This window comes from Eutrigla gurnardus, assembly GCF_963514095.1.
Source record: "Eutrigla gurnardus genome assembly, chromosome: 3".
NCBI classification, from domain to species: Eukaryota; Metazoa; Chordata; class Actinopteri; order Perciformes; family Triglidae; genus Eutrigla; species Eutrigla gurnardus.
Window position 1 is genome coordinate 18,872,915 of NC_139917.1, and position 23,956 is coordinate 18,896,870.

At 44.4% G+C, this 23,956-nt stretch overlaps 2 protein-coding genes across 6 annotated transcripts in view; one reads left to right on the forward strand and one right to left on the reverse strand.

Moving 5' to 3' along the window:
* The window catches only part of rps15a (ribosomal protein S15a), a 395,439-nt gene that overhangs the window by 219,308 nt on the left and 152,175 nt on the right, over positions 1–23,956 (reverse strand). The window contains exon 6 of one of the 4 annotated variants that reach the window (XM_084004089.1): positions 7,991–8,000. The exons of the other annotated variants lie outside the window; for them this stretch is intronic. The gene's annotated coding sequence lies outside the window, so the exon portion shown is untranslated. Of the gene's footprint in view, positions 1–7,990; positions 8,001–23,956 lie in introns of those variants that run through there. 4 annotated transcript variants of the gene reach the window in all.
* On the forward strand, positions 80–13,371 carry nomo (nodal modulator). Of its 2 annotated transcripts, none has more exons than XM_084003885.1 (31): positions 80–297; positions 913–1,002; positions 1,081–1,126; positions 1,261–1,361; positions 1,529–1,635; positions 1,749–1,821; positions 2,173–2,325; positions 2,503–2,640; positions 3,044–3,133; positions 3,248–3,353; positions 3,485–3,635; positions 3,790–3,967; positions 4,286–4,427; positions 4,552–4,683; positions 5,365–5,501; positions 5,589–5,676; positions 5,851–5,914; positions 6,010–6,105; positions 6,234–6,455; positions 6,941–7,023; positions 7,137–7,296; positions 8,328–8,454; positions 8,947–9,060; positions 9,214–9,341; positions 9,449–9,590; positions 9,818–9,901; positions 10,689–10,799; positions 10,909–11,010; positions 11,132–11,251; positions 11,367–11,459; positions 11,563–13,371. In XM_084003885.1, the coding sequence occupies exons 1-31, from the start codon at positions 142–144 to the stop codon at positions 11,692–11,694; spliced, it is 3,666 nt and encodes a 1,221-aa protein (XP_083860011.1). In that variant the 5' UTR covers positions 80–141; the 3' UTR covers positions 11,695–13,371. The 2 variants fall into 2 exon arrangements, with proteins under 2 accessions (XP_083860011.1, XP_083860012.1); XM_084003886.1 differs by having other exon boundaries at positions 5,592–5,676.

The following is a 23,956-nucleotide window of genomic DNA, read 5'->3' on the forward strand; positions in this document are numbered from 1 at the left end:
TCATCTTGTTGCCGTACCACCTCCGAGCCAGTAGAGGTCGCTGCTCCTGACGCTCTGCTCCGTCAATGACAGCGGCTCAGCTGGTACGGAACCGGAGGCAGCGTGCTGTTGCTCGGCTCATCGATAGATCAGTCAGCCAAAATGTTGAGAATTACGATCCGGGCGGACGTGGGAGCCCTTTGGGTTTTATTCTGTATCACCTATTCCCAGTTCTTGACCGTGTCCTCTGATGACATCGTGGTGGCGTGCGGAGGATTCGTGAAATCAGACGTTGAGATCAATTACTCCCTGATCGAGGTGAGAGTGCAAACCAGTCGACGAGCTAGCAGCTAGCTAACGGCTATCGTAGCCAGCTAAAGGTTAGGCGGTGTCTGGAGGTTTGGTTAAATGGCGGTTTGAATGAAATGACAACAACACCAGTCTACTTTATCTCACAGCCGTCTTTCCATTGCTAGCGAGCACACATTAGGGGCAATACATGTAGTTTTACGGCAATTTAGCGATGTGCTAGTGTGCTAATTCGGATGTTTTCTCTACGAAGTAACGTTCGCGTTTGACTGAAAACGCCTGTTACCATGTTTTACGCTACCGTTAGTATATCTGTGTTACACGTCATTGCTCACTCTTAAGCCTAAATCCTGTCGTGTTGACGAGCAAGACTTTAAGTGCTAGCCACCCATCCTAATCCCTGCTCATTCACAGGCACCATGGGATTAGCCTTTTGCTTAATTGGTGAAATTAATTTAATCCCTGGTAGACTGGCCTGTTTGGGAATGACGGCTGATACAAATTACTCAACCAATCAACCTCGTATACAGCAATTGAGACTGTACCCCTGCCTATAGTTCATGTTTATAAAAAATATATACAATCAGTTATATCACATTTGTTTCTCTCTTCCTTCACACACAGATTAAACTGTACACCAAACAAGGATCCTTGAAATATCAAACGGATTGTGCTCCAATAAATGGCTACTTCATGATCCCTCTCTATGACAAGGTATGAGATGAACAGACTATGAGTACCTTTTATTCACTCGTGATGATTGTAATATATAGACGTGTTTCTTCTACGCAGGGAGACTTTGTTTTGAAGATCGAGCCCCCTCTCGGGTGGAGCTTCGGTAAGTTTGTACAACGGCTGCATCCTCACCAAATCTTAAACAGGAAATGCAACAAGGTTGTTTGCGTTATCTGTGTTCCTCCCTTCCGTGTCTTTGATTTTTCTGTCTTCTTCTTGTGCTTTAACTCTCACCAGAGCCAACAAGCGTCGACCTCCATGTGGATGGAGTGAGTGACATCTGCACAAAGGAAGAAGACATCAACTTTGTTTTCACCGGCTTTTCAGTCTCAGGGACGGTGAGCATTGTGATGGAAACATCTTAAAAGTGTATCTGCACAGGAAGGGTTAAATCTTGACTAAAATCAAAAGGTCTTGCAGCTAATATGGAGAAAAGTTCTCAGGTGTACAACAGCGTAACATTCAGCCTCGCAGCATAATTTACATCATAAATATCTCTCTTCAGGTGCTGAGTAAAGGCCATCTCCTGGGTCCGGCTGGGGTGGAAGTCAAACTCACCCGCGCGGGAACGGAGGAGAAACTCCAGAGTGTCGTTACACAGCCTGGAGGAAAGTAAGTGGCTTCCTGTTTCTCAGAGCTTAACTTAGGTTTTTTTCTGCTGTAAACACGTCTCTTTAATGTTTGCCATTTCGAGGGCTTTCATTTGTTTGCTCTTTCTAACACAGGTACAACTTTTTAAAAGTACTCCCAGGGAATTATGACATCACAGCTGCCCATCCCTCCTGGACTCTGGAGCAGGTCGGTACCTCCACTTCACTTTTCTGTTCTCAAAACAGAAAACCCCTTTATTGTGTATATATACAGAGGCAAACCCTATACTCTCTAAATGCTCTCTAGTGTGTGGTTAAAACGTTACATAAGGCTGTGAGGTCAAGGAGATCTTCATAGTTTGTTACCACCTTGATGTGGAATACTTTATTAGCTAACTTCTTGCGCAGTTGACAATATTCCCTGTCAGCTCAGCAGGTGAATAACTAATAACCTCCAGCAGTAATCACACTGCTCCTGACAGGAACAATACTCCCGCTGTCACTGTGAGTGAATGAATGAACTGTAACTTCCATGGTGACCTTTGCCTTCCTCCTTCAGAGCACCACCTCAGTGCTCGTCTCCAATGCCAATGCCCCGGCCGCTAACCATCTGGTAGTTGGAGGCTACGACGTCTCGGGGGAGGTCCGCAGTGATGGAGAGCCCATGAAAGAGGTCACCTTCCTACTGTACTCAGCTGCGGTCAAGAAAGAGGTAAACCCACATGATTTACCATTTTTAGAAATGGAGGAGGAGTCAAATCTAGATCATGATGTCACAGGGCCTGCCTCATCTATCCTGCATTATTTGATGAATTCTATTTCTTTTCTGGAATATCACGGGATGGATATTTGAAAAGCTCCGTTGCTCCATAATATTTGTGTTTTTCAGGATGTTGGCGGCTGTAACACAACCCCAGTGGAGGGGGCAGACTCTGGGGACAGCTCCCTGCTCTACCTATGCAGCGCTCTATCCAGGGAAGATGGGACCTTCATCTTCCCCTCGCTGGCCAGCGGCGAGTACACTGTGGTAAGCTTTGTGTAAAAAGGCAAAAGAAGGCCGCCATCATTTCTGAACGCACTTAAAGTTGCAGTAGGATGTCACTCCTGGTCGATTTGGTGACATCTGTGTGGGAACAGTATAAGTTGATGAATCTGCTCAGAAGTCAGAGATGTGCAGTCTGTCGCTTGCAGCTCCTGATCTAATGGCTCACTGTGGCTGCTCCTTCTTTTTCCATTACTCTCTGCACTATTTATAACGGATTGGCTGTCACTATTCTGAAGTTTACCATGTCTTATTCTGTAGACCTATTTTTGATCAACGGTGGTGGTTCGCGCTATTCTCTCTGGCTTTTATTTTGAAGGAGCAGAAGTTACTTCAAATGGTAGTTCACAGAGTCAGAAATCATTTTATCCCCGTTGTTTCCCTTCAGGTACCCTTCTACCGGGGAGAAAGGATCACGTTTGACGTCGCTCCTTCCAGGATGAATTTCAAGGTGGAACACAACAGTTTAAAACTGGAGGTAAAGAGTCAAAGTATATCTCATTGGTTTTTATATTTGTCGCTATGTTATGAATACATTTTATGCACGGTGCCTGATTTTGACATGTAATGCTGTTTTCTGTTTTGCGTAAAGCCCATCTTCCGTGTCATGGGCTTTTCCGTGACGGGCCGAGTCCTCAACAGTGTTGGTGGCGAGGGCGTCCCCGATGCCACGGTGTCCCTCAACAACCAGATCAAAGGTAGCCGCGCTAGAAGACTCCACGCTTTAGTTTGAGTGTCTTGAAAGCAAGCAATATTTGTGGAAACGATCAGTTTGCATATTGGTGGTTCTCATTGTCGACACATTTCCGTTGCCGTTCTGTCCTCGCAGTCATCAGCAAGGAGGATGGTTCTTTCCGGTTGGAGAACATGACGGCTGGTACCTACACCATCCGCGTCAGCAAGGAGCTCATGTTCTTCGAGCCAATCACGGTGAAGATCGCCCCCAACACACCCCAGCTTCCTGACATCATCACAGCCGGGTACGTCTGGCCTGTCCTCTCGCTGAATACGTTGCATCATACTTTCAATCAAATTACAAGAGAAGAACTCTGCTTCAGTGCTCTCATAATACCAATTTCATATATCACATTGCTCACTGGCTTGATCTGAAATTCTGTTATCCGTCCCACACAGGTTCAGTGTGTGTGGCCAGATCTCCATCAGCCGCCTGCCTGAGGGCATGAAGCAGCAGGGCCGCTACAAGGTCACTCTGACACAGCAGGGCCAAGACAAGGCCTCCAGCAGGACCATCGACTCCGATCCTCAAGGGGCCTTCTGCTTTCAGGCCAAACCTGGAGACTACAGTGTCCATGTAAGACTGGCAGCATGTTTTTTTTTATGCTTCTGTGTCAGCCATGGCCAGAGGCAGTATTTTTTCGTATTGTCCATCCTATGTACGTCAACAGTCCAAGGTCACTGTGGCCTTGAAAAAAAACATTTTTGACCTACTTAAGAATTCATATGCTAATTATGAGAATTTCACACAAATATCTAATGGGATAAAATGATGGTTGGTTGGCGGAGACATACAACCACAAGGCACTAATTCAACTTTAATCTGGTTCTTCAATCATTGAAAGGGGGAAAAGTTAACTCACATGTAACTCTGGTTGTATTTCTATGCTTTCAGGTTACGCTCCCCGAGGCGGAGGTGAAGGCAGGCCTGGCTCTGCTGCCTCATGCACTGGAGGTCTTCCTTGTGGACCGGCCCCTCACGGACCTGCTTTTCACCCAATTCATGGCTTCTGTCTCTGGGAAAGTTTACTGTTTAGGTAAGGACCAGATTGATTTCCAGAATTCAGCCGTCTAAAATGTGCTTTCAAACCCGTAAAATCATGACATCTTTGCGCGATTGTTTGTTCATATTTTTGCTCGTGTCCTCTGGTTAACCTCTAGCATCCTGCGATGACCTGTCGGTGACCCTGCAGCCAGTGAGTCGGCAGGGAGAGAGAAGGACAACGGCCCTCACTGGCAGCAGTGACGTCCTCAGCTTCTCCTTTGACGATGTTTTACCTGGGAAATACAAAGGTCAGGACTCACTACCAATAACGCCTTACATCCTTGATAATAGTCATAATAATTATCCTATTTATTCTTGCATTACTTGCAACATTTTAAACTTGGGCTCAATTAGTGCTATTACAAATTAGCAGTTGTCAGTAGTTGAAGTTGTTGAAATCATAATATAAGGAGAGCACAAATGCAAAGTCAGCATGTAAGTTTTGCCTGGAATAATTCAAAGCATTGTATGGAAACTCCATCCTTTTCTACATTTATATTCAGAAATCACACTAATTGCTCTCTAAGGCGTGTGGGGGGGAAATCAATTAGCAATTACCAGCCTCCGATCATAATTGATATTTAGCACCAGCTTTTGGGAGGCACACATTATTTAGCCAGTGTTTCTGCACCTTCTGGTGCCGCATCCATCTCCCCCGCTGTTCAATTCGCCACAATCTGTTTGTCGTGCCTGCTAGCTGTCTGCACATGCAGCGTCTTTCCAGGCAGCTTTACTCGCCATGTTGTGTTGACGGGTCCCGAGTAGTGAAAGAAGTTTACTTTCTTAAGCATTTGTTTGAAGATGAGATTATGAGAATTATAAGATGAGCCTCGACCTGAAGCCATCACAGCTTCTGAGGGGTTTTCCTTCCTTGGCTGGTGTGATTAGATTTAATCCTTTTTTTTATTCTGTTACTTCTACTACATAAGTGAGTATTACTCACGAGGAGTGGTGTTGGAAACACAAGTCCATGGAAGTGGAGGTCCTGGACTCGGACGTCGCGGGGGTGGAGTTCCGACAGATTGGCTACATCCTGCGCTGCTCCCTCTCCCATGCCATCACTTTGGTCAGTAGTCAGTAATCAGCATCACGTGTGTGTTGTAGCACTACTTCCAGTCCGCCAATTGTCACTGAATGCATCTTTACCGCACAGGAGTTCTTCCAGGATGGCAGCAAACCCGAGAACGTCGGCGTGTACAACCTCTCCAAGGGAGTCAACCGTTTCTGCCTCTCCAAGCCGGGTGAGACCTCTCATTAGCTAAACATAGCACGGATTAGCATATCTAGAAGAGCATAAAACATGTTCCCTCGTGCATAGTTAGAGTACAGTGTTTTGAGCTCAAAGGTCCGTGTCAGGCTTATCTAAATATAAAACTGGGTCAAAGAAATGAATCATCTAAAAATGTCTATTCCAGGTGTTTACAAGGTCACGCCTCGCTCCTGCCACCAGTTCGAGCAGGACTTCTACACGTACGACACGTAAGTAATGAGATGTCCGTTTATATCTGGGCTAAAAATAAGTGTTCTCCCTCTGTGCAGTTCCACCAAGTGACTTGTTCACCTGTGTCCAACAGCTCGGCCCCCAGTATCCTGACCCTCACCGCGGTGCGGCACCACATGACCGGGCTCATCACCACCGACAAGATCCTAGACGTCACAGTTACTATCAAGTAATGACTCGACACAGCTACGCCCGAGACCCCCAGAGTGCTAATATTAGCTGGTGGGCATCGTGCTTCAAATGTCCAGCTAAAAATGTTTTTTGTCCCCCCCCCCCCCCTTCCCCTCCCTCGGTCAGATCATCTATTGAGAGTGAGCCGGCGCTGGTGCTCGGGCCCCTGCGGAGCCTGGAGGAGCAGAGGCAGGAGCAGCAGCTGCAAGAGATTCAGCTGCGCCGGCAGGAACGAGAGCGCCGCGCCGCCGAAGAGGACGGAGGCACTCGGGAAGAAAGCCCTCCTATCCAAGAGAAGGCTGATGACCTGACGGGCCCCTTCCACTATGAGTTCTCCTACTGGGCCAGGTCGGTCCCATGGCTTTTTCCAGTGAATACTATTTGGTCTTTACATTATGTAAAGAAGGTCGGCACGTGAATCAAAGCTGAAGCAGATATAAAAAAAAATCTAAAAGCTGGGTTGAATCAGCTTTCTGAATCTTCCACTTGTCTTTAGCTGCACACCAAACAGAATGTTAACAGAACAGGATGCAACTCGAGAAGTTGCTGTAAACTTCTGTTAATGTTTGTGTAGATTTTGACTGTTTATTAACTAGATATATTCTAACTCTGAAACTGCTGACACTGTGAGTCACCTAAAATTGTCTATGGAGAAAATTAATAAGACTTTTATCTCCCTGGTACTGGAAAATAAATCATATTATATGTCATTATCATTTTGCAACGTTATTATTAGCGAGTGGTTGCCATCCATTAATAATAACCACCATGTCCCAGAGTCTTGAACCCATGTGATAATGCAGTGAGGTACTGTGGACCGTGTGACTTTACAGGGCTGGAGAGAAGATCACAGTGACGCCCTCATCCAAGGAACTGCTCTTCTACCCTCCTGAGGTAGAGGCCACGATCACTGGAGGTAGGTTCCTTCTCTCTCTCTCACACACTCACACACACGGTCGCATGGAGAAAGGGCAGACAAATAACACCCTAAACTCTGTTACCTAAAAAGTAATGACCCTCTCCCCACAGAGTCGTGTCCGGGTCGGCTGGTGGACATCGCCGGGCGTGCGGGTCTCTTCCTGCAGGGGAAGGTGTCCCCAGAGCTACAAGGTGTGGACATCTCCATTTCTGAAAGAGGAGCTGCTGCACCGCTCATCACTGTGGCCACCAATGATGTGGGAGCATACAGGTATGAGAACCGAGCATTTCTTATGAGAGAGAAAAACTAGAGGGAGGAGGCTAGAGCCAGGGAAACGATGAGCTAAAAACAGTCTTGAGCTTACATTTTTTTTTTGTCATGCTGAAAGGAAAACGAGTCCAGATATCTGGGTTCTGCTGTAAGTGTATGTGCTTAACAAGGCATTAATACACCAAGGGGGCCAAGAGACGTGTAGAAAGTGTAGTGTAGGGCCGAGTTAAAACCCTGGCAGTAACATAATTTGCTGTTCAAGCCCAGAGAGTTTTAAAAAAAAAAAAGAAAAAGAAAAAGAAAAAATCCCTGTTAGTGCTGGTCAACCAAACAGATAATTAAATCACAATCTGTGCCTGAGAGACCGACCAGTTCGTGCAGTCTGTTTAAAAGGACCTCAGGGTAAACACTGTCAAAAGCTGTACGTTAGAGTGCCAGAGCGAAGAGCTTTTTAGTCCACCAAGTGCTGCGTCAAGGCCATCTGTGGCATGAAAAAAACACGTTGAAATGTTTGACTTCCCCGTTTTTGTTGAAGCTTGCTCGGTTGTTCTTTTCCAGTGGTGATACAGATGAGCACACGTTTCAAATGAAGTAGCATAAAAGGTACTATATCACGATACTTATCGAGATATGGAACGTCCTATATTAGGATGTAAGATTTTGGCCATATGGGTGACTGAAGTAGGGCTGGGTAGTCTGGTCATATCAGCATCTCTGATGTCCATTTTGAACAAAACATCCATGAATCCACTTGGAAATCATAGGGGAAATCAGGATCAAATCATTTCAGGGACCCCCTGCAGTAACTCTGTGGACCCCCTGTTGAAGATCTGGTCTAGAGGGTTTGTTATCGGTTGCCCTGGGGCCTCAACAAAAGAGCTAGTTCTTATAATAATTGCTTTGCATAAATGAAAGGCTATTAGTGCTTCTTTTTGATGTTGAATGTAACTCTGTACTAGTATCTGTCATTATCACGTGTATATGACATAGTTGGAGACATGCAGTGCGTTTTGCTCCTCCCTTTCCCGCAGCGTGGGTCCGCTCCACAGCGACCGGCAGTACGACATCAGCGCCAGTAAAGAAGGGTTCGTCCTGAGTCCCGTGGAGGGAACCCGGGGGGATTTCAAGGCGTTCGCTCTGGCCGGTGTCACCTTCAAGGTACCATAAATCCTCGCATGCATATTACATCCCAGTTATCAGCAGCCACGTTTACAAAGGCACTCATTTAGCTGACCCTTTCTTCCAGAGTATCTTACAATTATAGGTCTTTTGTTCACATTTACTACTTTCACTGATAACGTAGTTTAAAGTGAAGCTACCCGACAAATACCATTTTAAAAAAGGGTCACCGATTGTTGGACCACTTCTCTGCTTTGCTGTGTGCTGCCAGTGCATCGCCTTTGTACCGCCTTTTGTTAAAAGGGTCTGCAATTATCTAGAGGCCATGAGATCCTGGTACAAATGATCAATGGTGCTTCCCCTTTAAGACGGTTTGATAAATTCTTTTGAAGTCTTTTAATCTGCTCCAGTTTATCCACAACTATAATACTTTAAATTCTCGTGTATTTGTATTTTTTAAGTCTTGTCACACACATGCTATAATGGATTTAACATGAGATCACCTCTACTCTTGTTCCCTCTGTGCTGTAGATCAAATCGGAGGAGGGTATTCCCCTGTCGGGTGTCCTCCTGTCTCTGAGTGGAGGACAGTTTCGCTCCAATCTGTTGACTCAGGACACCGGCCTGCTCACCTTTAATAACCTGGTGGGGATTCATTCATTTGCTTCCAACACTGTCATTTTCTTTCTTTGGTATAAAGTATACTTATAGATTTATGTAGATTCTAGAAATGCTCTCGCTAATGTATATATTTTTTATGCTGTCCATTGAGTGAAACCGCTGCCTTTCTCTCCTCAGAGTCCTGGTCAGTACTATTTCAAGCCCATGATGAAGGAGTTCCACTTTGAGCCGGCGTCTCAGATGATCACAGTGGAGGAAGGGCAAAACCTCAGTATTGACATAACTGGCGTTAAAACTGCGTACAGGTAAACAGATGTACTTTTGATGATGTTTGTTTTGGGGCATCTGTCGCCAAATTGTCCACGGCACACGAGTCTGAATCGGTTTCTCGGTCTTGTGCCGTGTCCCTCAGCTGCTACGGAGCGGTGCGGTCTCTGAGCGGGGATGCAGAGAGGGACGTGGCTGTGGAGGCGGTGGGACAGGGGGAGTGCAGCCTCTACAGCGAGGACACCGTCACTGACGAGGAGGGGCGCTTCAGACTCAGGGGTCTGCTGGTGAGTACGCCAGGAGCATGTTCTATCAGATTGGTGTTTTTTAAAGGTTACTGTCTTAGATCAGTAGAAAAGTAGTGACCTGACCTTGTAAAACACATTGTGTGAGCAGTGTCTGAGCAGGCGTAACCAACTTTTATATGCTCTCAAAAGCCATATATTTACTGGATCTTCTTTGCCTTTTCACTGTTCACCTCGTATGACTTAATGAAAGCAACGTTTCCTTGCAGCCGAATTGCAAATATCTGATTCAGCTGCGAGCTGAAGGCAACGACCACATAGAGAGGGCCTTACCACAACACAGATCTATAGAGGTAAGAAGCACACTCATTAAAGGGAAGGTAAGGTGGCCATGCTCACATGTATTGCATTTCGGTCCACTGTTGTTGAGGGAAGAATCGCACCACAAGCTCCACTAAGTAGCTGTTCTGGAGCTTTCGATCATATCACATGATCCTCATCTGGAGATGGATGTTAACTAGTTGCCAATTAATTGTAGATTCATGTTTGTTTTTTTGTGAGCACTTAAATGACTTCTCTCCGCTGAAAGTCTGAGCTTCGTATTTCCATCTGGGCATCACCGTGTGCCGATGAATATCATGTGATCGGATCAAAAGCTCCAGGACGGCTACTAAATGGACATTGTTGAGAGATCGTCGAACCTCTACTGAAATGCCATTCTTGACCTTCCAGTCCAAAAAGTTTGCAGCATTTTCAATGTCACAGGGTTTCTTCTTTTCTACGTGGCATTTAAAGCGAGATAGACGGTTGTGGGAAAAACTTTGCAATTGAATTGTTAAAATAACGGTGAGAGCTCTGCGATGACTTATCAGCAGCCTTATCACATGGTTCCTTTCTATGCGCAGAACAAAGGCAGGAGTAATCCCATTGCACGTTTAAACTTCTTGGTTTTGTAGTTTCAGCTTGTCTGAAAAGTGCAGGCCACCCTAATCTCTCTGGCAAGCCTGGAAATGCCTTTAATTCCACTTAATTCTCTGTTATTATCACGCCATGTGACTTGTAACAAAGCTTTATCCACACTTCACATTTGGCACGAGCCCACGGTTGCATCTGTACATTAAGCCCTGCGCTCCCCCTCAGGTCGGCAGCAGCGACATCGACGGGGTCAACATCATCGCCTTCAGGCAGATCAATCAGTTTGACCTCAGTGGAAACGTCCACACGTCCCCTGAACTTCTCGCCACGCTATCGGTAGGATGGCTTGGCTCATTTTTTATATTTTTATTGTACTTGAATACATTTCTGCAATTCCAACATGGCAGGAACGTTAACGTTATTGACTTTTTCCTCCCCTTCTCAGGTGAAGCTTTACAAGAGTGACAATCTGGACAACCCAATCAACAGCGTCTCCCTGGGACAGTCCCTCTTCTTCAACTTCCCTCCTCTGGACAGAGACGGAGAGGTACCTGCTCTCTTTAAAGGAAAAGGATGTTGTGATATCATTCAGTGGTTAGAAGTGTCCGTAACACGATTCCTCGACCCAGGACATGTAATCTAAAGTGGCCTCCCTCTCTCCTCTCCAGAGCTATGTGCTGATGCTGTACTCCACGCTGTCCCGCTCCCAGTACGACTTCACTCTGCCTCAGGTCACCTTCACGTCCAACGGCTACCACAAGCACATCACGCTCACCTTCAACCCCACCGTAAGATGCCTCTTTTTTAACCTTAAGTACAGGACTTCTGATTTGTAGTGATTGTGGTAGGTTTTGCATGAAAACCATATTGATCGCGCTGTTTCTCATACACTTGCACCCACAGCGTAAAGTGCCTGACCAGGATGTCGCCCAGGGCTCCTACATAGCTCTGCCCCTCACTCTGCTGCTCCTGTTAGCAGCCTACAACCATGAGAAGGTACAGAACCACCTCCACCCTGACCGTTGCATGTCTGAATCCACCTCGTTGGAATAAACCTCACTGGAATTTGACCTTTTTTTTTTGCGCTTGTCTCTTGCAGGTCATCCCCCTCCTGTTGCAGCTGGTGAACCGCATCCAGGGAGTTAGGAGCATGGCCCAGGCCAGCGGGGACGGCGCCGCTCTGGATGAAGCCAAACGTCAGGCCAAGAGACAGAAGGCCAGGCGTACATGAGGACACACAACCACTGCTCGCCGCATCTTTGTACACTAAATGGTACACTCGCAGCCACGGTCGGAGCCTCACAGAGCACTACAGGGTTAGCTTATAGAGTGGATGCCGGTTCACTAGATGGTCTTAATGTTTGTGCTAGTGAACCGTTTAGTGCACCAAGATGTGATACGGCCCTGAGTGCAGCCCCACACGAACCACTCGACGCGCATTACCACCACCTCATCAGCCATTCAGACCCGCTGGACTGACGGCTGACATTTTACATGTTGTTTTCTTCTGTTTTATTAGAACTCCCCCCAGAACACTGATTATTTAAGGAAATTGTTTATATTTGTGATAGAATATGAGCCATTTTTATACCTTTTTGTAATTTATCTAGGTCAACTCAAATCTTTTGCTTGTGTTTTTTAAAAGCACTTGATTGCTTTTGATATCAGTCCTAACATAGTTGAGGAACATCAGGCGATGTGGACGATCATGCGTCTCACCTCCAGCTTTTTGGTTAATTCAGACAATACACAGGATTTTTTGATCAGATTATGTGAAAGATCTAAACATAACTACCTGTATTCGATATTTAAAGCACATAGTTGAGTTGTATTGACTCGACTTGTGATAGTTTATCATCCTTCTAAACATTTAAGAATGTCCAAATGATATTTGAGTCGAAATTCAATGTTCAGCAGTAAGGTCACACAAAACCGTGTTCATCTCTCCTGCATTTGAACTCAGAAAAGAGCTTTTTTGTAACCTTGTTGTCAACAAATTAATTTCGACTCTGAACCACAAATCTCTCAACAACATTATGAACCAGTATACAAAGGGCGATAAACAACCGCATGCTTTGTATTTCGTTTTAGATTTAATTTTACAAGCTAGCTTTTGACCCTTATTTGACCCAGTAGATTCAATATTAAACTGCATCAGACCCAGGCTGAATTGATTTCTATAATTCCATCACAAACGCAGGATTGCATAACCGCCAACTATGATTGAAAGACAGCCAAGGCCGTTGACAAGCTAATAACGGCTTCATGCCATCGTCAGTCATATCAAATCACTTAAAGTCCACCAGTTACTGTAATGCACTCCACTTCTTAAGGTGTTTTCTAAGCTGTTAAGTGTAATGCAAGACTTTCAGTCCGTTTCAGCGGTGGTCTATAGGTTTGGGTTTGAATATGTTTTTTTTGCGGGGGGGTGGGGGGGATAACAAATAGTTGATTAATTTATTAACATATGTCTAATCAGATGTGAATGATATCCTAGTTTGTGTGCTGGGGAATGTCTTTCAGAAGTTTTTTTTTTTTTTAGAGATCCTCTGTCAGATGAAGTGTGTGACAACTCAACATTAAATTGAAGAAGACAGTCATCCACAGTAGGGAAATGAACAAGAATATCTACAAGGGGTCTGCCGTGACCTTGAGTCCAACTTAGAACGATAAGGCGGAATTGTAATTTCATAAGCTCATTGTCTTACTGCTGAGCTGTGTAATGCACTGTGAAAACGATGGACCCCAATTATTTTTTTTCTGTATTTAATTCATCTGCCCTCCGTTGTGACTGACTTTTGCTGAAAGATGAAAAGGCCACTGACTATTTACTGAGTTGAAAGATATTCCAATTAGTCCACGTTTAGGGAAAGTTGATTAGTGTGTTGGGTTGGGTTGGGTTGGGGGGGGGGGGGGGGGTTGGGTGTGATTGTCATTTGGTCAGAATCTGTTAACTTAAAAAAAAATATTTTCAAGATAATGAATAAATTTTGACTGGAAGGAAATTGACTCAACTGTTGTATGGTGTTGTCTCTAGGGGGCAGTGTAACTTTAGGTATAGCTTTTTTCATAAAGATGTTAAGAATTGTAAATTGTTAGTGTTAAAGTAATATACTATATTAGTTATTGATTTTTTTTTAATTTAAAGTTGACTATCCCTAGAAAGATCAATGAATATTAGATGCATTATCTCTTCTTCCATTCAGCGTATACTATAACATGCTTTAGAGTACATTAAAGGTGAAGCTCAGAGAAACTGATGTTCAGCTAAGAGAGGTTAAAATGTTCTTACAGTAGAGCTGTCTTTACTGAAATCTTACTGTTCTGATGTGTAAAGGAAGTACACATATGAATCTAATTCAGTCCGTCTCCGCTGTACATCGAATACAGTGATGGGACATCCCCCACTGTTCAGCCACCTGCAGCATCTATAGCAGCACCATCTACCCAACACACAGAGAGCCATCCATCCACCTCCTAGTATCCACCTTAAGACTTTTAATATATGCGAAATAATGCATAATAATATGCTAAATCAATCATTTATGAGATCCGTCAAATGATGGTTCATGGCCTGAATGATGTAAATGATGGTTCAACTTCAATGCTCCGATTTCCACCTGCTGTGAGCCGTACGTGTCTCTCCCTCCACCTAGCTCCAGGCTTCCTAGATCCAGACTGCCTACACCAGAACCTCAGCCCCCTCAACATCCCGGGTCTCCCAGATTCAGAGCCTCTGGCTGACACTCAGACCTGGGGCCCCCCAGGAAGGGAACTAATTCGCACAACGTCGCTGCTATCCTGCAGCCTCCATTGTGCCACCTTTCCTGGAAGTTTTCTCCACTAACTTGCTACCTCCTTTCAGGCTTCAGTGCCAAGCCTTCCCACACCTGCTGCCTCCTCAAAAACCTTTTTCTCTCTCCTTGTTGTGACTGGACCCACAGCACAGAACCCTCCAACCTACGGCTTCCTAACCAGAGCCTCATATCCTCCAGCTCAGACTATACCAACTGCTAACTGGTGTCGTCTCTTCCAGGCTACGGTTCCCCTTTTCTCAACACATTCAAGCTCTGCTGGTGTTCTCCCTCCTCAGCCGCTATAAGTTGCCACTAAGGTTCATCATCTCCCTCCATGACATGCTGCTAGTGCTCACAGTGGAGACATCAGCCTCTTTCACCATAGGTTCCAATTACAGCAGGTTTCATACTGGATCCAGGTATGATGGGTCGCCATATGGTTCCATCCAGGAATGACAAGTCATTAGAGCATGTCACATCTATGGTTTTATATCTGTTATATATATTTTATATATTGTGACATCACAACCGTACAGACCCAGAAATCCTGATGGCTCCTCATAAGGCACAGTTTCTGAAAGCAGGCTGTGTGGATTTCTCCATGGATTGTTCTGCTGCTTTCACACTATTCATAAAGCATTCACCGTAGATCTGCATTATAATAAAAAAAATAAAAATAAATACATGAAAGCTAATTTTTTTTAAATATGGGACCTTTAAACTAAGAAGACAATCAGGTCACCCAAACAAAAAGCTTCCTGTTTTGCTGGATCAACCAGTAAATAGTCCCTTCTCACAGCAGTTATTTTCATGTCATTGCAGGGTTAATACAGGTGTAATTAATAACCATTTAGGTGGGCCGTGGCCCTTGTATTGTGCATAGTGGCCCCAATTAATGGCTATGACACACTGACTAGAACGGGACCATAATTCATTTGATCAATTGCATCTGTGTTATTCCTGCTATGACATGTCAAAATGGCTGCTGTGTGTGTAAAGGGCCTAAAGCAGTCGATGAAGCAGTTTCAATTATCTGATAACGACTAATAAAAATGAAACCATTCTTGTTTATCGCTTCTTGTTGAGGCTACCTGATGGGTCCGATTTTCAGCGCATTTAGCGAATGCCAGATCGTGAGGAGCCCCACCTCTTTCACTCAGTGTGCAGCCAGTGTTTCGCTTTAACAAATGTGTGTGAACTGATGTTTCTCAGCCAAATAGAGCTACCACCTCAGAATGACCTGCCAGTAACTCATCCTGTCAGTCAGACTGGTCTGAGGAACCTCCATTAATGGAGTAGGTCATTCTGCCAGGTAGAGATATCTATCACATTGGGCAAATACCCCTGAAAATAGGTATAATTATGGGCGTGCCTTCTGTCATAGACAAGACGGTCAGTCCGAAGAGTTTTCCTTTACGGAAGTAATACATAAGCTAGCCTATTACCAAGGCTACTAAGGCATATTTGTCAATCAATCAAGTAGTGGATATGAAATTGTAATGCAAGTCAAATGAAGTCAACTTTATTTGTATAGCACCTTTAAACCCCCCCACGGATATTTTTCCCGTTTCGTGCACATGCGCACATCTACACATGAAATAAATGTACGTCACCAGTTTGAAACGCTCATCTCTGTTGACGTCAATCACTTAATAGCGCACAGAGGAGCGGCCTGTTGCTGCTAGCCGCGTATTGGTTTAAATGAGTCGCAAGAGAAAACGTTGTGAACGTCAAGGGGAATAATATTCCGCCATAGTTCAGCCTCAACCCTAACCCATCCTCAACCAAGAATCACTCCTGCGCCAGTTTCTCCTCCACGAGCGCCAATAAGTCCGTGCACGAGGCCCCTCGCCGCCACGGCACCAGCGCTCGAATGTCCCGGATCAAAACTGGCACCGGGGAACCATTCAGTCTGAACTAATTGAAAGAGTTCAACACCAAGCCCCCGTGGTCTCCCACTGTTATCATCACAAGTAAGCTTATCTATGTATCTATTTAGTGTCGGTTCCGTTGTGTGCGTGTGTGTGTGTGTGTGTGTGTGTGTGTGTGTGTGTGTGTGTGTGTGTGCCGCCGCCGTGCCGTGTGTTTATGTGCGGTCTTGTAGCTATAACTCTGATGAAGTCCATATTCTGAGCTGGTGGGTACAGTGGACACTAACATGTAAACACTTGGCATTTTAACAAAGGAAAAAAAAAAACACAAACCTGTTTTTATCAGCATTCAACACAGCAACACCTCCCGTGAGGTTTGGAAGGTGTGACAGGCTCATACTCCATGTTGGGCCATGTTGACAGTGTTTACTGCTGCTAAACACACTGGTGTGTGTGTGTGTGTGTGTGTGAGGGTCAGTGAATCACAATCATGTGGAAATAGTGAATTCATTCACATTGGCAATAGCGACTGTGAAATACAATTGTTACACATTGTTATTGTGACATTCCTGTCCAGTCAGCATGTAAACTATATAATATACATAATATAATAATAATATATAAACTATATACAGTATATATTAAGCTTTTATTTGGAACCTCATTCTCCAGAGCTAAACTAATAAATAATGTGTTTGTGTGTTAATGTTTTGCCCATCATTACTTCACGTCTCTCCTCAGCATTGCTATCGTTTGCCTCTCTTCAGACACGGACACATTTGATAGTCTTATGTAGCTCTATCTTGCTCTATTAGGGCTGCCTCCTTATTCTCTGTCCACTCCTGGCAAGCCGAAGGCCGCCGTCTGCGAGCTTGTCGCTCAATGCCCTTCGACGGGGGCTGAGACACAGACTCCTCTTCTGGCATTTTGTCTTGATGAGATGCAGCCAATTAGTGCGAGTCTCAGATCAGTGGCTGTCTGGTTCGACACTGAGGAATGAATAAAGCAGCAACAACAACACATATCAGGATTAGCCGTTCCATCAAGTTCATACAGAATGGCAGCCTGTTGTAGACATGAGTCATAGTTTATGTACACGGTTTTTGGTATTATTTCTGTTGCAGCCATTTTCCCCGCAGGATCATTATGATCCAATTTAATGACATTCTCGTCTGATTGTATAATAACATATATTACTCACTGTCATTACCAATGCTTTTAAAGCAATATCTGTGTGCTTTATACAGCCGCTAATAGCTCCCAAATTGTATTTCAGGGACGTTTCCGGATCCTTGAGGGCTTAGAAGAAGTCCCCATCAAAGTGGGGATTAGTGGAAGCGAGGGATGGGCAGATAAAAGGACAATAATCGATCGTGGTGAATTCCCATTATCGGGATAATCGGAAATATCGTCACGAGTGACATTAAAAAGCTGTCGAGCTCACTATCATGGTAGACAAGGGAAAAATGGAACCTTATTTGGAAAAAAAAAACAATACAGAAATATATGTATTATGTATTTATACTTTATTTATGCAGGGAGACCTTATGATTCATGATCATCATTTAAGCTGTTTTTCACTAAAAAGGAGTGGAGGAAATCTGTTTCATGCCTAGAAGCTTTTTAAACCAGATAATGTGCAGCATTTGTTGTGAGAAATTTCCACATCTACAATATAACTGCTGAATCTTTATCAAACAAAACCTTTTAAATGAAGGTTTGTTGTTTGTTTGTAAGTGAATCTATCCAGCAAATGATTGGAGCGTCGTATCCAAGACCCATTCAGCATCATGCCTGGTCCTGTGTCTGCTGCATTTGCATCAGTGTGTCACCTAGCATAACCCCTCTCCATTCATGTCACCCTACACTGCAGTGGCTTGCTGCCCAGCCTGAGTCACCCCTACCAGTCATAATGCATTGGCCAGGACACAAGTCATTGTAGAGCAGAGGAGGCGGAGAGGGGAGAGGGGAGAGGGGCGCCGCGCCGCACACCGTCTGTGGCACATTTCTACCAGACGTTTGATGAGAGGGCCAGAGATGGGGAGAGGTATTGAATATTCATAGGGGATGATGACAACATGGGTAGCGGTGAGGATGATGTGTAATAGTATATCTACTGGCTGCTTTTTGTGGGAGCTGCTGTGTGTGTGTGTGTGTGTGTGTGTGTGTGTGTGTGTGTGTGTGTAGACCTGACCCAGACGGACTCTAAGTGCCAGTTTCCATCAGACCAGGAGGCATTAGGTGTCGTGTCACCCTTTTACGACACCTAATGCCGGGTGTGATGATTGCTGAGGTGTCTGCGCCACCAATAATGCAATCAGAGGGATCAAAAGTGCACAGAAGGCACTACAAGTCTTACATCATTCATATATGCTGTGACTCAGAATAAGAATATTGTGCTCTCTTGTATTCTTTCTGGTTCAGTCACGCCAGCTCTAATGACAGCTACACAGAATCACTTCATTACATTTAACACCATGATGGCGGTATTTGCTTGTAGAGGCAAAGTACATTTGTTCAAATGCTTAGAGTTAGCACAGACTGTTGGACCTTGGTGAACTTTCACATGAACATGTCTCCTGTTGATGGTTTGCAAAAAGCTTTAACAGAGTTGACCTTTGAGGGCATGGAAAGCCATCAAGCCCAAAATGAAGTCATAGCTGCGTTTCACACCAAATTTAATATGAGTCGGCTCCGCAGGAGGAGTGGATGTTAAGAATCGGGGCAGAACTCCACTGAAGGAATTCCTAGTCAACTTACACTCCTATGCTATTTTGTCACATTTGAATATATATCACAGCACTAAGAATACATTACGTTAAACTGACGATTTGAAGTTCAAACTTTGAGATTTATCCACATTTGTCTCTTGCCACTCATTCTAGTTTTACCCAGACATACGAGCACTGACATCTCAAACGCGATCCTCGATGCCTCTTCGCAGTGGAAAGCAAACCACGTATGAACACCGCCTTCTAATCCTCCGTCTGCCCACAAATCTCTCCTTGAACACTTGTGTGACACGGACCACCGCCGCTCGCCGTCCTCAACACGCCGCCCGCTCCCCTTCCCTCCATCCTGCGCAGGGTCAACAAGGTGAACCCTCCTCCCTCCGGCCCTTTCCGACCCTCGCGAGGTCTCGCTTGCCGATCAGCAAGGTCTCTTTAGCTGCCAACTCATTGATTATAAGAGATTTCTTTTGTTGGTGAGCACAGTGATAAAACCACAGAAATGATGGTAATAAAAAGGCTGACAGGCTGTAGGACTGACTCTCTCTCTTCCCCCGTCTCCGCCTTACTCTATCCATCTCGTTTTGTCTCCCATCACCTCTCCCTCGTCGCTCTGCTCAGCTCTCGGTTCCGAAACGCTGGTGCCGAAGTCCATACTGTCATCTGTACGATTGACGGAGCCTGAAGAAAGGGGAGGGAGACGGGGGGAGACAGAGCGACGTCTGCTGTGTATGGGGGAGAAGTTGATCGGACTGGAGTTGTGGAAGTCCTTGAGCAAAGTCACGTTGTGGAGGAGGACGGAAGAGGCGGGCAAGTCTGCTGACACCCTGGAGGAAGCCTTGACCAAAGGGCTTCCTTATACTAAGACCTTTCCTGAGTACATCAGCGGGATGAGCTTTGAATGCTAAATATTTCACAGCAGCTTGCAGCGCTACCAGTATCGATTAATGCCCAAGCAGTCATTAAAACTGCCCTTCCAGACCAGGTGTGGGCCTGACTTAATACAAACAGAGCATAGTGATGGCACCGGGTTCTTTTTGTTGTTTTTTTGTGCAAAACCTGTTGTATTAAATCAAACTTGTGCTTAATTTACGAGCACAATTATTCATTATATTCAACTGAGCTGCACATCTTGCATGAATTCCCCCCCCAAAATTGTCTTGTGAAATGTGCGCTCTGCCGCAGTTATCTATGTTCTACACAGCCGGTGAATATGAAAACATTCTAATGAGGATTTCATTAGCCGGCTTCGAGGCACAGCTGCAGCGCACATGAAACACATTTTTTTGGACACAATGCTCGCAAATCACCCATTCCGTCAGCATCCGTCTGATCAAAAAACAAGAAGCTATGGAATCTATAGCTGTAGAGGCTCAGGGTCTGGGAAATGTCATGTTTCAAGATTGATTGAGGATAATGAATAAGGAGGAAAACCTGAATTAAAGTTACCTCGTCTCATCCTTCACACCGCACTGAGCAGGGGGGATGCTGATGATGCCGCCAGATATGACACACATGTTTTGATGAGTCGGATATACCTTTTCTGGTTAATTTGATTTAATTAAGTGGGTGAATAGTCAGCCAACTGATAGCATAAGTAGGTTTTGTGTGCAAATTAAATTTGATAGGTGTGCGGCGAATGCCATTAGGAGAGCTGTGTGGATGTGGCTGTGCAGCAGAGAGGCTGGTGGGGGGGAGAGGAGGAGGAAAAAAAAGAGGTAGATGGGGTGTGTTTGTGTGTGTGAGGAGAGAGACAAATCCTCACTGACCTCCACTGTTGGTTAGCCCGAGGATGAAGAGATGACACAGTGGGAATGGGTAAGCTAGTGTGGGCGGCCTTTTGGTGCAAGAGGAAAAGACACACGGATTGAACGCCGTCAGAATTTAAATGTGCTGTGTGCAGCTTTTACCATCCAAAAATCATCAGCACATTAATGTGGAGAAGTTCATATATTGAGCGTGAACGGTCGAAGCTGAGACGATTGGTAGTGATGCACAGTGATAGGCTGCTGTGCATCCAGTGGAAATAGAGATTATTTGTAATGGCCAGCAGGGGGCGACTCCTCAGGTTCCAAATAGAAGTTGTATAGAAGTTGACCCTACTTCTCACGTGATTTATCTCCTCAGGTAACATTGTAAGACATGAGTGTGTGTATGGTCTCAATCACTGGTTGCAAGTCTACAAACCAATGGGTGCCATCGTCTATGCAGTCTATGCTGTACACAGAAATGTTAGAAATGTTTAGCAAGATTTGTTTTATCTTGGTGGGCCAATGTGACTTTTGTACGACGGCATATTAGGGCCACTGTCGAAAAAGAAAAAGAAAAAAAAAAAAAAACGGAGCCGAGAGAGGTGGGCAATATTCTGAGATTAAAAGTCGCAAATCTGCTAGTTTTAAAGTGGCAAATTTGCGACTTTAAAACTTAGCCAAACCACCAACAAACACAAATAAGATGACAATTTGGTCCATATAAAATCACCAACAATAACGATCAACAGCCATCACCCTCAGGACCTTAGTAAAGCATTGTTGCACGTTTGGATGGATTAATTACAAAGATAAAAGCGACTTTCATGGGAAGTTAGCTAGCATAAATGCCGGTTGTTAGCATCGTAATAAACTCGCAAATTTGCCACTTTAAAACTCGCAGATTTGCGACTTTTAATCTCAGAATATTGCACACCTCTCTCGGCTCCGTTTTTTTTCTCTTTTTTTTTTCGACAGTGACCCTAATACGCCATCGTACTTTTGGGCTGACACAATTCTCTTCTTTTTTTTTTTTTTTGTATGATTTGGAAGGCCCATAATCCAGGTAGATCGACCCATTTTCTTCTTAGTTGACACTGGACTGGCCCAATCACATTTTTAAGCCTCTCTGGGCTTAGTGCCTTCATTGAAAACCGCATCGGCAAAACTAGAGTGCCAATAAGACAGCAAGGGAGCCACAGAGAAATACGGCTCCAAAAAAAGGACAGGACCTTCGAGCAGAATGGCCCGGGCATCTGAGGCTACATCCCCGGATGTTTTATGAACATCTGACTTTTCAGACTCCTTTTAGGGACTTGCTGTTCAGGGTTCGATCAGTCAGCGGCTCCTCCGGCAGCATCGCTCTCTCGCCCTGAGAGTTACAGTGGCAAGGGCGGAGGAGAAATTTGTAGAGCGTACAGGTCCAGGTGGAAGGAAATATCTCAATCTAAAAGAGAGGGAAGGATAAGAAATTAGCCCATATAGTAACTTATTTTGAAAAGGGTTCTGGTGGTAGTGGTGGTGGGGAGTTGAGTGAGGAGCCGTACTTCTGGAACAATCTCAGGATGACTGGGAGGTGGTGGGCTGCACAAGAAGCAGTGATACAATCCTGATATTTTAGGACCAGTCTCCAATTGGCTCAACCAAACACAGGCAGAAGGATGACTCATCAGACATGATGCTGGAGAAGTGTGGGACAGCAGAAGTGACATATAAAGGTTTCTGCATTTTTCACATTTTTCACTTCTCTAACATGGTAAATGTTAGTTAGAAAATATACATTTTTTCTACCTTGAAACATACTTTTTTTCTTAACTCCTCGAAAAAAAAAATTAAGTAGCATATTTCCCTAAATGGCAAATAATAGGTATAAATAGGGGGCATGTGCCATCTTAAACCTGAATCTGTGAGGTTTTGGAGCTTTTTTTGATGAAAAGCCTGCTATGACTGAATTATAGAGACATTTTCATAAAGTCTGACTTGCCGATTATTATTATTTTATTTATTTAGAGAGCTATAGTTGACAGCAAGCCGCCAAACTATGATTTAAAAAAAAAAAAATAAAATAAAAAAACCTTTACGGAACCAACCCCAAAAATAATTTCACTCATCCCAAAATCTGTGTAAACCTTCCAAAATATTTTAAATTATCCTTTTACATTGTTAAAGTTATCCATTGCAGTTATGTGTTTTTATTGAAATACTCTCTTTGATTAAAATAATCTTACATTTGTAGTTTCAAATATGATGAATTATAAATACAATCAATATTATAAACTGCTTGGGGTATAAGTAAGTGAAACAGGTCCGTTCTCTATTTTATATTGCTGTGAAAACATTTCCTTCAAGCAACTGTATTTATTCAAGTTTCTCGCCAAAAGCTATATTTTACAAGATTACGTATATATGAACACACCATAAAAGTGTTATTATTTACCTTCGTTCAATACTCAGTTTTACTGAGCAGAGCTTGAACGCACCATAACCTCCACGCAACCCCATTAATGTTAGCCCACTCTGTTCTCAGTAGGATGTTGTCACTGCGATTATTCTGAGCAGCACACACAGGAATGAATTACAATATAATAAGTGTCTGATTATGTTAGTTGTTCCAATATTTTTTTTTTTTTTTTTAATGTTTCCAAAAAACTACACCAATGGAAGAGTCGAGCTCACTGGTCCCCCCTCAACCTGCTGGAATCATGTTTATGCAGCATTGCTTTGGAGCCAAACACAAGAGCAGGTGATTTCGCTGATTATTTCCTCCCCACCGTCTGAAGGTGTGCTAATCAGCCAGAATGAAACGCACGAGTGTTCTCTACAGACGCATGGCTCTTAACCGCACACCATTTCTACCAAGTTATCTTCATCTCACTTCTGATCTTGTTACTTAGCGTTTATCTGTCCCTGCCATCAGCTTATCTCGTCCTCACATGTTCCTGCGCCCCCAAGTGCTGTCATCTTGACATCTCTCCGTCCCATCCTTCCTATTTTTCCTTCTTGCCATCCCACATACTGATGCGCATCCCTCATCCCTCGGACTGTATGTGAATAATGCATGGCCTCTGAGGCTTTGGATGCGGGGAGAGAATAAGATCACTGGCCTGGGATGTTTTTCTGTCTGCTCACCTCCTGAGACCCTCACGCTCACAGCGGCCGGCCCAGCACCGATAGGAATACTGAGCGATGTCCTGTAGCACACGCACACAGTCACACCTTTATAGGCAGGTCACCCGTGTGTATGCGGAAACACATATACAAGTCTTTTTATGTGCACGAGGGCGAGTCCGGAATGCAAATAAACTATCCGAATTCAATGATCCGCTGAATGGCTATGATGTAGTGTTA

Coding starts and splice junctions, on each gene's coding strand:
- nomo (XM_084003885.1), top strand. CDS start 142: ATGTTGAGAATTACGATCCGGGCGGACGTGGGAGCCCTTTGGGTTTTA. Junction 5,677..5,850: donor TTTCTGCCTCTCCAAGCCGG/GTGAGACCTCTC, acceptor TGTCTATTCCAG/GTGTTTACAAGGTCACGCCT. Junction 9,591..9,817: donor TCAGACTCAGGGGTCTGCTG/GTGAGTACGCCA, acceptor GTTTCCTTGCAG/CCGAATTGCAAATATCTGAT.